Source organism: Colletotrichum truncatum (genome assembly GCF_014235925.2).
Source record: "Colletotrichum truncatum strain CMES1059 chromosome Unknown Contig_0019, whole genome shotgun sequence".
Lineage (NCBI taxonomy): Eukaryota > Fungi > Ascomycota > Sordariomycetes > Glomerellales > Glomerellaceae > Colletotrichum > Colletotrichum truncatum.
Genome location: NW_027222416.1, coordinates 163,006 through 176,393, shown reverse-complemented (window position 1 = coordinate 176,393; position 13,388 = coordinate 163,006). Strand labels below are relative to the sequence as shown.

At 48.6% G+C, this 13,388-nt stretch overlaps 3 protein-coding genes across 3 annotated transcripts; all 3 read left to right on the top strand.

Annotated features, from left to right (window-relative positions):
- Positions 1-2,404: 2,404 nt before the first annotated feature.
- Positions 2,405-4,756, top strand: CTRU02_215755 (uncharacterized protein; the record flags this gene model as incomplete). Its single annotated transcript, XM_036733982.2, has 2 exons — positions 2,405-2,470; positions 2,561-4,756. 2 exons carry the CDS (start codon positions 2,405-2,407, stop codon positions 4,754-4,756), a joined length of 2,262 nt encoding a protein of 753 aa, XP_036574294.2.
- A 1,153-nt stretch (positions 4,757-5,909) lies between these two features.
- On the top strand, positions 5,910-7,162 carry CTRU02_215754 (uncharacterized protein; the record flags this gene model as incomplete). Its single annotated transcript, XM_036733983.1, has 3 exons — positions 5,910-5,921; positions 6,113-6,876; positions 6,961-7,162. 3 exons carry the CDS (start codon positions 5,910-5,912, stop codon positions 7,160-7,162), a joined length of 978 nt encoding a protein of 325 aa, XP_036574295.1.
- Positions 7,163-8,750: 1,588 nt separating this feature from the next.
- CTRU02_215753 (reverse transcriptase domain protein) lies at positions 8,751-12,131 on the top strand (the record flags this gene model as incomplete). The annotated part of the gene is made up of 1 exon (XM_036733984.1): positions 8,751-12,131. One exon carries the CDS (start codon positions 8,751-8,753, stop codon positions 12,129-12,131), a length of 3,381 nt encoding a protein of 1,126 aa, XP_036574296.1.
- Positions 12,132-13,388: the final 1,257 nt, after the last annotated feature.

The window sequence follows — 13,388 nt, the reverse complement described above, 5'->3', positions numbered from 1 at the left end:
GCGGGAGGCGTCTTAAGAGATTTAGTTGCGCAATCACAAGGAGAATGGTTGAGCGTCAAGACGGGCTGCGACATCGACGCGGCTGATTTTGTGGGAGTAAGCGGTGAAGACACGCTTCCAGGTCCGAATGATGTGTTTGCGCAAGTTGGCAGAAGCGACGATGAGCCCACTAACAGCGATGTGTGCGTTGACGTCGTCTGCGGCAGCACCCTCTGATACTCCTAAAGCTGCGGTGGTGTGTGTTGGCGATGGATTGGTTGTTGGTCTCGCTCTAGTTGCCATATATAGGTGCCGCCAAACATAAGCAAGCGACAAATGATCGAACGAGGGAAAAGGCGGTGTTTGCTAAACATTGTCGGAGGGCAGTCCGTTGAACATGGTGTAAGAGCTTTATCCCATCGACTGCGAGTTGGCTAGAGGTACATAGCCTGCGGGGTTGTAGCCATTCAGGGACAGACAGTGAAAGCTTCCTTCCAATCCCATATCTATTTCCCACGGATTTCTGGAGAAATTATGGGCCGATTTGTGGCTCATAATGTACCTGTAGCCAACTCGCCGTCGATGGGATATAAGCATCCGACACACTGCACCGTTTATATACATCGACCTGCTGCACGATGTCATAAGAATAATCATCAAGAACGCGTACCATAGTAAACAAGGTTAGTCCCTCTCGGCTAGTGCTTGTTGGGATGTCACTTGCTCTGGTAGATTTTGAGCGTCCCGTTACCACCGTCCACGTATTTAACGAGACCGTGCTGACATAATGCATCGACGGACTAGATGCTCTGATCTAGCGACTCTGTACTCTGTCTCCAGTGTATCAACCTCTGTTTCCTCAAACTGCCCGCGTTAGCTGCACTCAATAGGCTGCATGCAGCCGAAAAGCCAACCCATTCATAGGTGTTCACTCCTTCAATCATGCACTTCTTCACCGCTCACCATTCCTCTTGCTATTGTAAATTCTTACTTCGTCGTCCTCAGTTAGTCCTCCATCGCCTCGCACTTTTTCGTCTTAGTTCTCCTCCGTAATAAACAAGAGTCCTCCAAAGGAATATTCATGTGGTGGTCGTGACAGATGGCAGTGAACAGTAATAACATCGAAAACGACAAAAACAGCTCCGTAAACATTAGTATTTCACGGGAGGGAGCAATTTGCCAGTAAGGCCATGGATTCAAGCCAGGTGGAATAAAGTTATATCGCGAGTTGCCTTTGTAGCTTCATTCTGCGAAGGTGTCTAGCACGCCAAAAACAACTGCTCAGATAGCAGCATTAGTGACTTTGAGCCAAAAGGTACATATGAACAGTTATAAAACGAGCTTGTTCCCATGATTGACCTGTTGGGTATCGTCGTCATCGCCACTGTTGACTCCTTGCACGTTGGCGACTAAGATCGCGGCCTTACCGAAGACAGTCAGACTCACAGACGGGAGGCTTGGGTCCTGAGCCACTGCCCATTGAGCGCCGCAGAAGGAACTTTGGAATGTGTTGGTCTCGGCTTCATCACATTTGTCATTTTGTGTCTTGTGCGTGGAAGGCGGGGCCCATAAAACGAGACCGAACGAGATCTTTTATGGGGCGAACGAGACGTATAATCTCGTTCGCCCCATAAGAGATCTCGTTCGGTCTCCCATACCTCCTCCCATTGGTCTGTTAGCAAGCTGTGTCTCTGCCGCAAGGGTCCTCCCCTCTCCACTGCCTGGCTACGCTTCCTTCCAAAATTCCTGTCATAAAGTCTGTGCACACCAATATCAGAGCCATGCCACATTTGGCGCCACACTGCCGCCCGTTACTTGAGACAATGCTTTGAGAGTAGGGTTTCCGGCTAAATCGACTTCAATTCTGATGCTGAAATTATCAACCCGAGGGCTAGAGGAAAGACTTTGATAATCTGGGCGCAACATGTTATGGTGGTTTTGTGGGGGCGTTGTGCGTGTGCACCCACTTCTGGCGAGGTGTTACATCTTAATCACCACAGCCAAAGTTGGCTGTACCTTACAGTTGTTGATGCCGTTGCTATTGCCCAACAGTCATGTGCAAGAAGCGGCTTCCTTCAGTATGCGTCGCTCCGTTCCTTCCAATGGAAGTTGCTCCGAGCCACATGTGCTCGCACCTAGGAATCGGAAATTTGTTATGCGTCGTTGCTTCCTTCTCGTCCCGCTATCTCCTCCAAAGCCGCCCTAATGCCCAATGTCAATTAATCAAACATAGAGCCAGGCTACATATGACAAGATAGCGACAACAAAGCAAACGTGTTTTCAACTTTGATGTTTTTGTTTCTGCGTATACCATCGGCGTTCTTCTTACGCCTACTGCGGAAGCATGCCTCGCACTCCTCATCTCGATTCAAGCCCATCCACTTCTGGCCCCTCACGTCCACCTCCGGTCCCAGCTGCTGCTCGAATGAGGCTCATCGACGGCGATTTTTCAGATTCAAACGCACGCTCCGATTCCGACTCAAGTCTTCTTGTAAGTCCTGGGCGCGGACACGGTTGACGCCCTGCTCTGGCCATCCGATGACACGCATCCAGCGCTAACCTGAGCCTTCTGCTTCTCCAGTACTCCGCCTTCCTCGCCGACCTCGGTCAACAAGATCTGCGCTCCATTTCAGGTTTACGTGAGGACCTGAATAACATCATCTCACAGTACCGCCCGGAGACGGCGGATCACATCCGTTTAACATACGTTACTGACGGGCCACGACTTAACCAAGTCCGCAAGATGATGGTCCAAGACCTCACCGAGGCTGATCGGCTTAAGGCGCGCAATCTGACCACTGCCCGAAGCAAAAAGAGATGCATCGAATCTATCACCCGTTATCACGACGAACTGGACAATCTCTGTAGCGGACGCATATGGCTTCCCAAGGGCATTAACGTTGATACCATTTCGTACGACGCCATTCTTAATATTCGCAAGATTGTGAAGCGGTGTAGAGACAACAAACGGGACCCGGCAGACCTTTGGGGCCCTGGTGGAGATCTGCATGATGTTCCTTATACGAAAAAGCCGTTAGACGCCGTGTGGAAGCGTCTTGTGAAGAATTCTGATGAGGTCCCTAGTGATAGTGGCCCAAAGGAAGACGAGTGTCCCGATCTTTCTGAAGAGACTCTCAACGCAGACCCTCCCCAGAATAAAGACCCGTTGATAGATGATGGTCTTGGTCGGCACGTTGAGTCAGAAACCAATTCGGTATCTGAGTGCACTGGTTTTGGAGGGCTAGGAGACTACAATGACGAAGAGGTTTGCTACCATACTGCCCACCCGCTGGGCGCACTTACTGACATCTATTTTTCGCAGTCGGACAACCATGACATTGAGGACCCTGAACATGGTCGTCGCTCATCGCCTGACAAAGACCAGTCCAACTTTCCATCTGGGCTGTCAGAGGACAACCCTCCCGATATATTTGACGACTTAGAAGACCCTTCGGGCAGCAGTCCGCTCTTTCGACGCCTATCTACTAATGTGCAGATCCGACCAAACCATCGAGTCATAACATCGACGTTAGTAGCGCCACAAAAGCCCGCGACGCCAGAACCGCCTCTGATTCAAGAACTACCCGTGACGCCAGAAAGACCCACGCCAACTCTTCAGCTAGCGACAACGCCTCAGCAAGCGACAACCCTTGATGCAGTGTCCCCGAAACGGGCAGAACCTCAAAGTCCCGTGTCGGCATCAAGCCCCAAGCGACAACGTCTAGCTGCTCCAGCGCAGTTTGCGCTCAAGTCAGCTCACGGCTTCAATATTGACTGTTTGAGAGACGGCAAACTGGTTGAGGGAACAGTCATTGCTGAAGTTCTCCGCGCTGCCAATGATATCTTTCCATTCTCGACGGTGGTTCTCGACCCCCTTTTGTTCAAGGACAACCCTCTCCCGAACAGTGTCCGCAAACGTCTTGCTGCTGAGCCTACCGCTATCGTCCTCGCACCCATAAACCTTCTGTCGAAGGCCAGGCACTGGGTTCTGGTGGTAATCACTCGTCCGAAGGGTTCGATTAATGTCCTAGATTCCTTACCCGAGGCGACTTGCGAGGAGGAGCTGCGGACTAAACTGGAAAGCCTCTTGGCCCTGATGGAGAACCAGGACGACAGAGACCAATCTCACCCACATTTTGGGTACTCAGCCTGCCCTAGGCAAATTAACGGGGTCGATTGTAGAATAGCGACCATTGTCAATGCTTTGCACCTTATGGCAGGCTTCCCAATCCCTCAAACGACCGACTATGCCATCTGGCGACGCATCTTGACTGCATTTTGCGCAGGAAATAGAATGGACTCCTCCTTGTCGGAGCAATTCGCTAAGCCACCCAGTATCAGCAATAATATTAATAGTCAGCCTCCAGAAGCCCCCGCCCTGGGAACCAAGGCAGACTTCGCAGCCTGGGCAAAAGATTTAGACACCTACAAGCAGGACATCATGAACTCTGTCCAAAAACAGCAGGATGCATGGGTTGTCGCAAGAGAGCGAGTGGTTGCTGTTCTCGAGGACGCTCTCGGTTTATGCAATGGCTTTGACGGCATCGATGGTGCGGATGCATTTGATGGAAAGATCAGCGGTTATCTTTCCGCCATTCAGGGCCTCAAAATGGTAGGCCCTACTGAGGAGGCAACAATAAGCAGATTAAAGGCCAAGCATCTTCAACTGCTAGCCATGCGTCAGCGGCAGATGGAGGTTAGAATGGCCTTCATTCGGGTCAGGGAGGACTTATACCACGAGTATGGACGGATCGTTGAGACGACTGTAGAATTGTAAAGGAAAGGCAACGTTTTTTCACTTTTATTATCATGGGAGCAGCAAGATTATGCTTTGCTAGAGTGGCTTGATGAGATAGACAGACAATGCCCATGCTGCTCGGTACCTTTAAGTCTGCCGTCGAAATCGATATTTCAGATGAGATATTCCACGATGCCAACTACTAAACTGACGGGCAATCGAAGGATATTTGCCTGTTTGGGGTCTTCATTTCTTATCTTGGAGGCACCTATTTCTCTTCTATCCCCATCTCAGTGTCGATCCATTGCGGTGGCACAGTGAAGAAGCAGAAGATCGTCGTGGATCCGCAGACTATGCACAGAGTCATGTTGGTTAGGGCAAATTTCCACGGCCTACAAGTTTGGGGTGGGCGCTCAGATGATGGTAGTACCACTCCAAACAACATCCTGTCGCTTTCGAGTCTTCCGTCAAGCAATATGGCTGTGCTATACCATAGGGCTCGATTAACCATATTATCAAGGCAAAACATCTTCAAGGACAGAACAATCGTAGCTTCATTACTTACATATATCCTCGCCAGTCTACGACTCTTGTTCTTCAGTGGCCGTTCTGTCAAGGGCTCAGAGTGGACTTAATCCAACGAGGTGTAGAGGTTAAGAGTATTTCAGTTTGGGACAAGACTCCGCGGAGCATTTCACAAGGGATGCAAACAATACAATTCATTGTCTTCCGCTTTCCAAATCTCGGCCTTTGTTAGCCACGTGCTCCTGACATCTGCTGTCAGCTTGCTGGCAGGCGGCAACCCTTTGTCGCGGCAGGTGGGCATTGATGACTCAGCATGGACTCTTGGTACCAACCATGCGGCACAGAGGAACTTTGCTTAGACACACCACTTTTACCACGAATTTTGTCCTTTTGCTTGGTGCCGTTGTGACGCCACCAACTTTTCTCAGCTGGTCGCTTGATCCAGACCCACCACACCCCATTCTTTCTACTTCCACACCTCGTTGTTGTCTCACGGACCGGCCCGTCCCGCTTGTCCAACCTAAATCAATCATTGAAGCTCACATCCCTGCAAGGCTCAAAAAGAGAGAAGCAGCATTCATAACTTCACTTCTTCACGTCACTTCACGACAAGCACAAAGATCAAAACAGAAAACAAAAGAACCTGGCACCCCCATTTTCGCACATTATGGAAGTTCTCGTGAGTCCACCTTTATATCACTTTTTGGCAATAAAGCATCTGTTTTACCCCTGTGCACTCGCGGTCTGCCTCGTTCCCCACGCTGTGGCCTCTCACCCGTCACCATCACTATCTCCAGCGCGGGAAGTCCCATCTAGAGCAAAACCGTTCACAGCAGCCGCGGCACCATGCTGATATCAGAGAATCTCTAGGACATCGCAGAGTCCATTGCCCAAGTCCTGGTCTACGAGCAGTACAATGGCCTTGTCAACACCAAGGTCGTCGTCGGCCCTTGGACCCTCGATAACGACTCGTATAACCAGCTCGTCGCGGAACTCAGTCGTTACCCAGAAATCGATACCGACCGCCTCAAGCTAGAACATGACCCCGATACCCATGTGACGGAGCTCAAGATGCCAAACGCGACTTCCTTCCACGACGTCTTTGCCCGCAACATGGAGGAAACGATCCGCTTTGCCGTCGCAGAGAACCCTCGTCTACGCCACCTCTACAGCTCAATCCAGGGCCTCGGATCCACGCCCGTCCGTCTCGTCAGTGGCAAGCAGCAGTACCCCGATGGAAGTCTCTGCAAGAAGGGAGTCGATTGCAACGCGCGTATGATCCTCGAGGTCGCCTTCTCGCACCCACGAACCCGCTGCGAGCTAGCCGACAGATGTAAGAGCTTCATCACTGGCACCCACGGCTATACCCGCACCGCCGTCGCTCTTGACATCTTCTATGATCCGGCGAACCCTACCGACTACGACGCTATTCTCGAGAATCTCGATAACTGCTTTGTAGCGGTCTGGGTGGCGGTTCCCGGTCCCGATGCTAGCGACTCGGCTATCGTGGGCGCTGAATGCGTTCTGCACTGGACGCCCCTCTCCGATCCCAACGCCCACCTACGTCTTTGGATGCCGGATTTGATCGGCCAAGAGGGTGACAATGGTATGCACAGCCTGGAAGAACGTCCTCTGTAAGTCTCTCATGTTGACTTGCCTCCCCATTCCGCCCTCAGATTTGATACTAGGGATCTGCCTTGACTAACACGCGCAAGCAGCTCCTCCGATCTCGACGGCGGCACAGTCGCAGCACCCATTGCCATTCCCTTCTCTGTCATCTCCGAGCAGCTACGAGACGCGGTCGTCTTTGCTACCAGACAAACGCGACAAACCTTGAAATGCCATGCCAACCAAGCGCAAGCGCCTCCCCCCGCCCTTCCGCCCTTTAGCTCTTCCACTTCTCCTCCGAAGCAGGCCTAACGTATGACCGGCGAACCGAACGACACAGACATACCCTTGTACTATGACATCGCGGTCGACGCAGTTGACGTCAGTCACTTCCGGATAGACAGAACGGCGGTAGCAACGGGATGGATACTCTTTACATTGTGTTAGATGAAAACAGGGAGACGGCAGAAGGAGCGAAACATCGGCACATCAGACAAGAGGCTCGTCATTTTGGAGTCAAGGGCATATATAGAGGAGTTTTGGGGAAGAAAAGCCAGTCGTTTCTGCTTTGTGTAAATTTTGAACTATGACCACCCGCAGGAATGCATGCCAAACAAACCAGAGTGATCATCACGCCCTCTTGCCCTTAGAACTCGATGGGCCCCCAGGAGGCAAACTATATCACGTCGGCTTTTCTATGTGAATATTCAAGAAGCTCCTCTCGAATTATTCCTGACTCGTTCGGACTGGGCTTCTGTTGCTGCTTCTGCTGCTGGTGGCTTCTAATATCGGTTTGGTTTTTGTCTTCCAAGGCAATTAGCTCTGAGCCGTGGGGGTACATAAGCTCGGTGTCACACGGACCACTGCATATATCGGGGCATGCATTCAACCCATGCACCCGGCTATTGTTTCCCATATAAAACTAACGGGGATGTCATTTTGTGCATGAAAACCTTCAAATCGGTAATTACCGAATAGACGGTTATATAATCAACCCAATAACCCCTAGACAGTCTCTAAGGAATGGAAGCATCTTTTTTTACCCCATAAGTGGTGGGCAAATTGACTGCGTGACAGTTATGAGCCCAGTACCTCATGGTGACAATTACCAATTGAAAAACCGACTTCCAGAAGGGAGCAGTTCAGACTTATGCCATAGACAAGGGCACTCAATTGACGAAGTTACCGACCCATGAGACTTTGGCAGTCAAGTCCACCAAACAAAACATCAATTCCAATCACACAAGGCTGAACGTTGAAGTGTTGAAACATTCAATCACAAAAGAACTTCTGGTCATCAATTCATATCATCAACACTTATCAAAAAATCACAAAAAGTTCATCTCAACTCAGGGGGACTTACCACATCTGAGGAGTTGAACCCAGGACTCTTAACTTGAACCTTATATAAGTTCATGCTCGACCATACCACTGATACGCAGCCAGGAGGGTTGGAATTACGAAACGGAAGAGACACCTAGTTGCTCATTTTATGCCTCTGAAAGCTTCGGGCAGATAAGACGAACAGGTGGTTCACTTTATAGTCTTCGTGTAACGGAACCGATAAGACTTTTTACAAATTGCGAAAACTCCACAACCCTGAATTGAACCCACGAAGGGGAGCTTGCCAGTCTTACGGTCCTTGCGAATAGCTACAAGTTGGGTGGCTAGACCAACTACACTAAACGGCAGGTTCATTAGACAGGGGGGGCGTCTTGCGTTTTGTTGAGAATTGAGGCGTTGAGATTGGCTATATACCCTCAAACCTCTAGGCAACAATCGACAAAATCACCAACTTGAAACAAGAAGTGTCTAGTCACGAACTCAATCTTGGCCACGGCGAAAAACCAACTGCACAACGATCAGAAGAGAGAGACCAGTTCTCTTTTCAAGAGAGATCATGAATTCAACTACGGAAACTGCAAAATACACACAGCGGCTACAGACTGACAGCGACTGGAACCACTGGTTCAACAACTTACAGATGCTGGCAAACGTTCATGAAGTCTGGGACTATGTGAATCCAAAAGGAACCAAGATTAATACTAAGCCAAGATTGGAATTCCCAGACCCAAAAGACCTCAGACAAGAAGAACGAGCAAACTATAGCAACGTTATCAGCTATGGAAAAGCTATCTATCAAGAAGAAAAAGACCAATACAACCAGGTTCGGCGAAGTCTTCTAGAAATTCACAGTTGGATCATGAACACTGTAGCAGCCACTTATATCAGCCAAGTCAGCAAGGAGCAAACAGTCAGGGATATCATAAAAGCTCTTGAAAAACAGCTAGCGCCAGACAACTTTGGGAGACAACAAATGGTATTGGAAAGATATAACAAGCATATGCTATCAATCAAAAGAGCAAAACTTGGAGGATGGCTCATAATCTATCGAGAAATCATGGATGAAGCCCAAACAATCGGAATCCCTGCTCTCAGCGATCCAGTTACTCAAGTCTCTGAGTTCTTGAAAGCAGTCAAGCAAATTGCACCAGATTACTACACATCTGCCTCTTACGACTTCACAAAGCGATACAAGGATGACCCAACCTACAGTTCGATCAGCAAGACTGCTGGAATTGAGCAAGCTAACGATTTCCGCAGTTGGGTGAGAACTTTCCACCCAGACTGGCTGAATGCTGCTCCATTAAAAGACACGAGTTTCGCTACTTGGCAAGGAGAAAACGAACAAGGAATAAAACAGGGGGCAAAACGAGAGCAAAAGTGTGCAGCTTGCCCAAACGAAAGTCACCGATTTGTTGATTGCAAACATGCCAACCCTAAGAAGCGAGGCCCAAACTATCATGAAGATAATCCAGAAAATAAGAAAGCACTGGAAAGACTGAATGAGTATCTCCAGAAGAAACCACACTTAAAGAGAATAGTTGAAAAACTACGAAAAGGGGCATGCGATCAGCAGTCTCAAAAGTCCCCAGATCGAGCAACATCTTCCTCAAACTGGAGAAACACTACACAATCATCATCCCACTATACTCAAGAAGTGTCTGATGGAGAAGGATCACTCTCATCTTTCGTCACTATCGTCAATCAAGGAGAAGCAAGTCTCTATTCAGGATTCCCACTGTCAGACAGTGTGATAGTAGACTCAGGAACAGGATTCCACATCTGCAACGACTCCTCAAGACTTCATGATCTCGACTACACAGTCACAAAAGACTTCATCACTGGAGGAGGAGATGTACATGCAATTGCGAAAGGCACAATGATCATCAAACCAAACCAAGGCGGCAAATCCAACAACAAGGAGATCAAAGTCAGAAATGTATGGCTTGTGCCTGGATACCCAACATCGCTCCTTGGGACAGAACCGCTGAAGCAAAAAGGGATCATCTTTACAACAGGAATACCGGGTCTTATCGACTCAAAAGGCAGACTTCTATTCAAAACACCAAACCGATATGGTCAATACATTATTGAAGCTGGCCCAGCTCTGCTGAACAATACCTCGTTCAGCAATACCGAGAAGACTGTGAGATTCAGCCCAACCGTAGAAAGGAAACCAACCAAAGGTTTTCAGTCAACAAGACAACCACTCCCAACATCATCAGCAGAAGCCAAGTTGTGGCATGAGAGACTTGGTCATCCAGGCGCTGAGGGACTGGAACAGCTACTTAAAACAGCTCTTGGGATACAGATAAAAGGAATCACAAAAGTGGAATGTGATGCCTGTGCTGTTGGGAAGGCAACTCGCCAAATTTCCCGCAGAAACCCAGACCATTGGCCAACTGCTGTAGGAGATTATCTATCTCTCGACTTCTTTACACTTAGCAAAGCATACAATGGGGAGAAGGTGATCCTGCTGGTCAGCGATGGCTGGTCAGGGTTCTTCTGGATAAGAACTCTTCGTACTCGAAAGGAGGGACTACAAGCTATGACAGAATTAGCAGCATACCTCGAGAGACAGTGCTTTATCAAAATCTCTATTCTACGCCTAGATTGGGAGGTTGCTTTACGCAATGCGTTTGAACTATGGGCAGCTGTGAATGGATATATGATTGAAAGATCAGCTGAGTACACTGGTGCTCAAAACCCAGCAGAAAGAGCTGGAGGTGCTGTGTTTATGATCATGAGAGCACTTCGATTTCAATCTCGCTTTCCTGAATTGATGGCACCAGAGCTGGCAAAAGCAGCAGTTTATCTGTCAAACAGATTGCCTCGAAGACGCCACAAGTGGCAGACACCATTGGGGTTGGTCAACACTTGGCTGAACTCTCATCAACAGTCTACCCACAAGAGGGCTGAAAAGCCACAACTAGCACACTTGAGGCGATATGGCTGCAGAGCTTACCCCTTGACACAAAACTACAAGAGAGGAATAGAAAAGTCAAACAAAACTGCGCCAAGAGCTCATATTGGCTATCTATGTGGTTATGACAGCACAAATATCTACAGAATCTGGATCCCAGCAATAGGAAAAGTCATGAGAACTAGAGACGTTACTTTCGACGAAAACACGCTGTATGATCCAAGGATTGAGGATACCAGCAAGTTAAGCCAAATGGAACTTGAATTCCAGTTCACAGAAATGGATATCCCATTCACAAATCCAATTGAACAAGACCTAGACACAGCTGGCTGGGATGGAGAAGATTTCAGCGATAATATTACCGGGCCACTACCCGCCTCGAATCCAGCCGCTCAAGAAACAACACCGGCAACACCGATGCAGGAGAAAGAATCAGGGGATTTTCAATTACCTACACCCACTTCTCTATCACCAACAGTACAGCTGTCAGATTCTCAAACAACTGAGGGGGTGAGGGAGACTCCAGAAACTCCAGAAGTATCGCCAACTCCAGAACAATCGGATCAAAGTGAGACCATAGAGGAAACCTCAACAGACCGACTCGAACTACAACAGACACCAGTCATAGAATTGGAACCAGAAGAAATCATACCACAAGATTCCTCCACAGTAATCCCAAACATAGCGAGAAGGGGAAGACCTCGTGGCAGCAGAAATCACAACATCTACAATCGATCAGCCCCTCTTGGTCAAACAAATCAACAGCCACCAGAAGCAACAAGATCATCACAAAGACTGAGAAGAGCAAGAGAATCCCACTTCACACTGCAATCTACGGATACAGTAAAAGGAAGAGATCAATGGGATGCATCAGCAGATGATTTAGGCAATCCACACCAAAAGACACTTCCACCAGTTCCAAAGAATTACAGTGAAGCGATCAAACACCAATACAGTCACAAATGGATTGCTGCAATGAATATTGAACATTTGATCGAGAAGAACGCAGTATGAATCTGGAATTTGGTAGTAAGTATACGGAGTTCTGAATAGTATCATTTCTGTATTTGAATGAGAATACAGAGAATCAACCTACAACAGGTTGCCTCTCTGAGGGGGTGTGTCACACGGACCACTGCATATATCGGGGCATGCATTCAACCCATGCACCCGGCTATTGTTTCCCATATAAAACTAACGGGGATGTCATTTTGTGCATGAAAACCTTCAAATCGGTAATTACCGAATAGACGGTTATATAATCAACCCAATAACCCCTAGACAGTCTCTAAGGAATGGAAGCATCTTTTTTTACCCCATAAGTGGTGGGCAAATTGACTGCGTGACACTCGGGTATTTTAGGCAGATCAGTGGGGCGGGATCTACTGGGGACAGATATCTGCGCACGTGCTGAGACAGAAGTGCCGACACTATGTACACTGCAGTACTACAGAATGGCATCTACTAAACGTTGAAAACGTGCTATCGAAATACTGAGAAAGCAGGCTACGAATTTACGTCGCATCGCGGGGAATATGGCGGGTTAGATGCTGCTGTTGGGTTCCCCGAATGATCCCAAAGCTAGGTAAGGTACAAGATCGTGTATGTGGAGCACGGTCGGTCCACTTAAAGTTGGTGTAAAGCCTGTAGAACGACCGTTTGCTTAGTTGGCTTATCGTCAGTATCTGTCTTATCATTCTTTTTTTTTTTATCTGTTGCCTTATCCAAGGCTAGAGTATACCCGATACCATACACCTGGCACTTTTATCTTATCGTATCTTATCTCCTGCCGGGCCTGAAATGTAGTTACGTGCAACAGGGCTCTAGATCTTAGAGTGCCCATTACATTGATTCAACATCACCGACCCTTCTGCTCGTGGTCCTCGTCCCCCCCATCTCCTACAAAGACCGCCATCTCTCCAAAAGCGAAACAGTCGTCGCATCACTCCGAAACAGACAAAGGATCAAGGGTTACGTCAATTCATACGCTTTGCAAACCCTCTGCAACCGCTACATCGCACAGCTCTGCCGCAAACTTCTGACGCTAAGCCGAGCCATTATCCGGCGAATACATGCACGAAATCCCACACACGTGAGCATCCTCATGCCCTTCAGCTGCGCTGGTAGGTGGAGCCTAACCCCCAGTAAACACGTCACCTAACGCAGGCGTTCATCGAGACGTATACTCGTCATCCAGAGAGGGAAGGGAAGGGCAAAGGGAACTGGGCGTTATGGGTGGGGAAACTTGGACTTTTCAGGGTCGATGAAGCC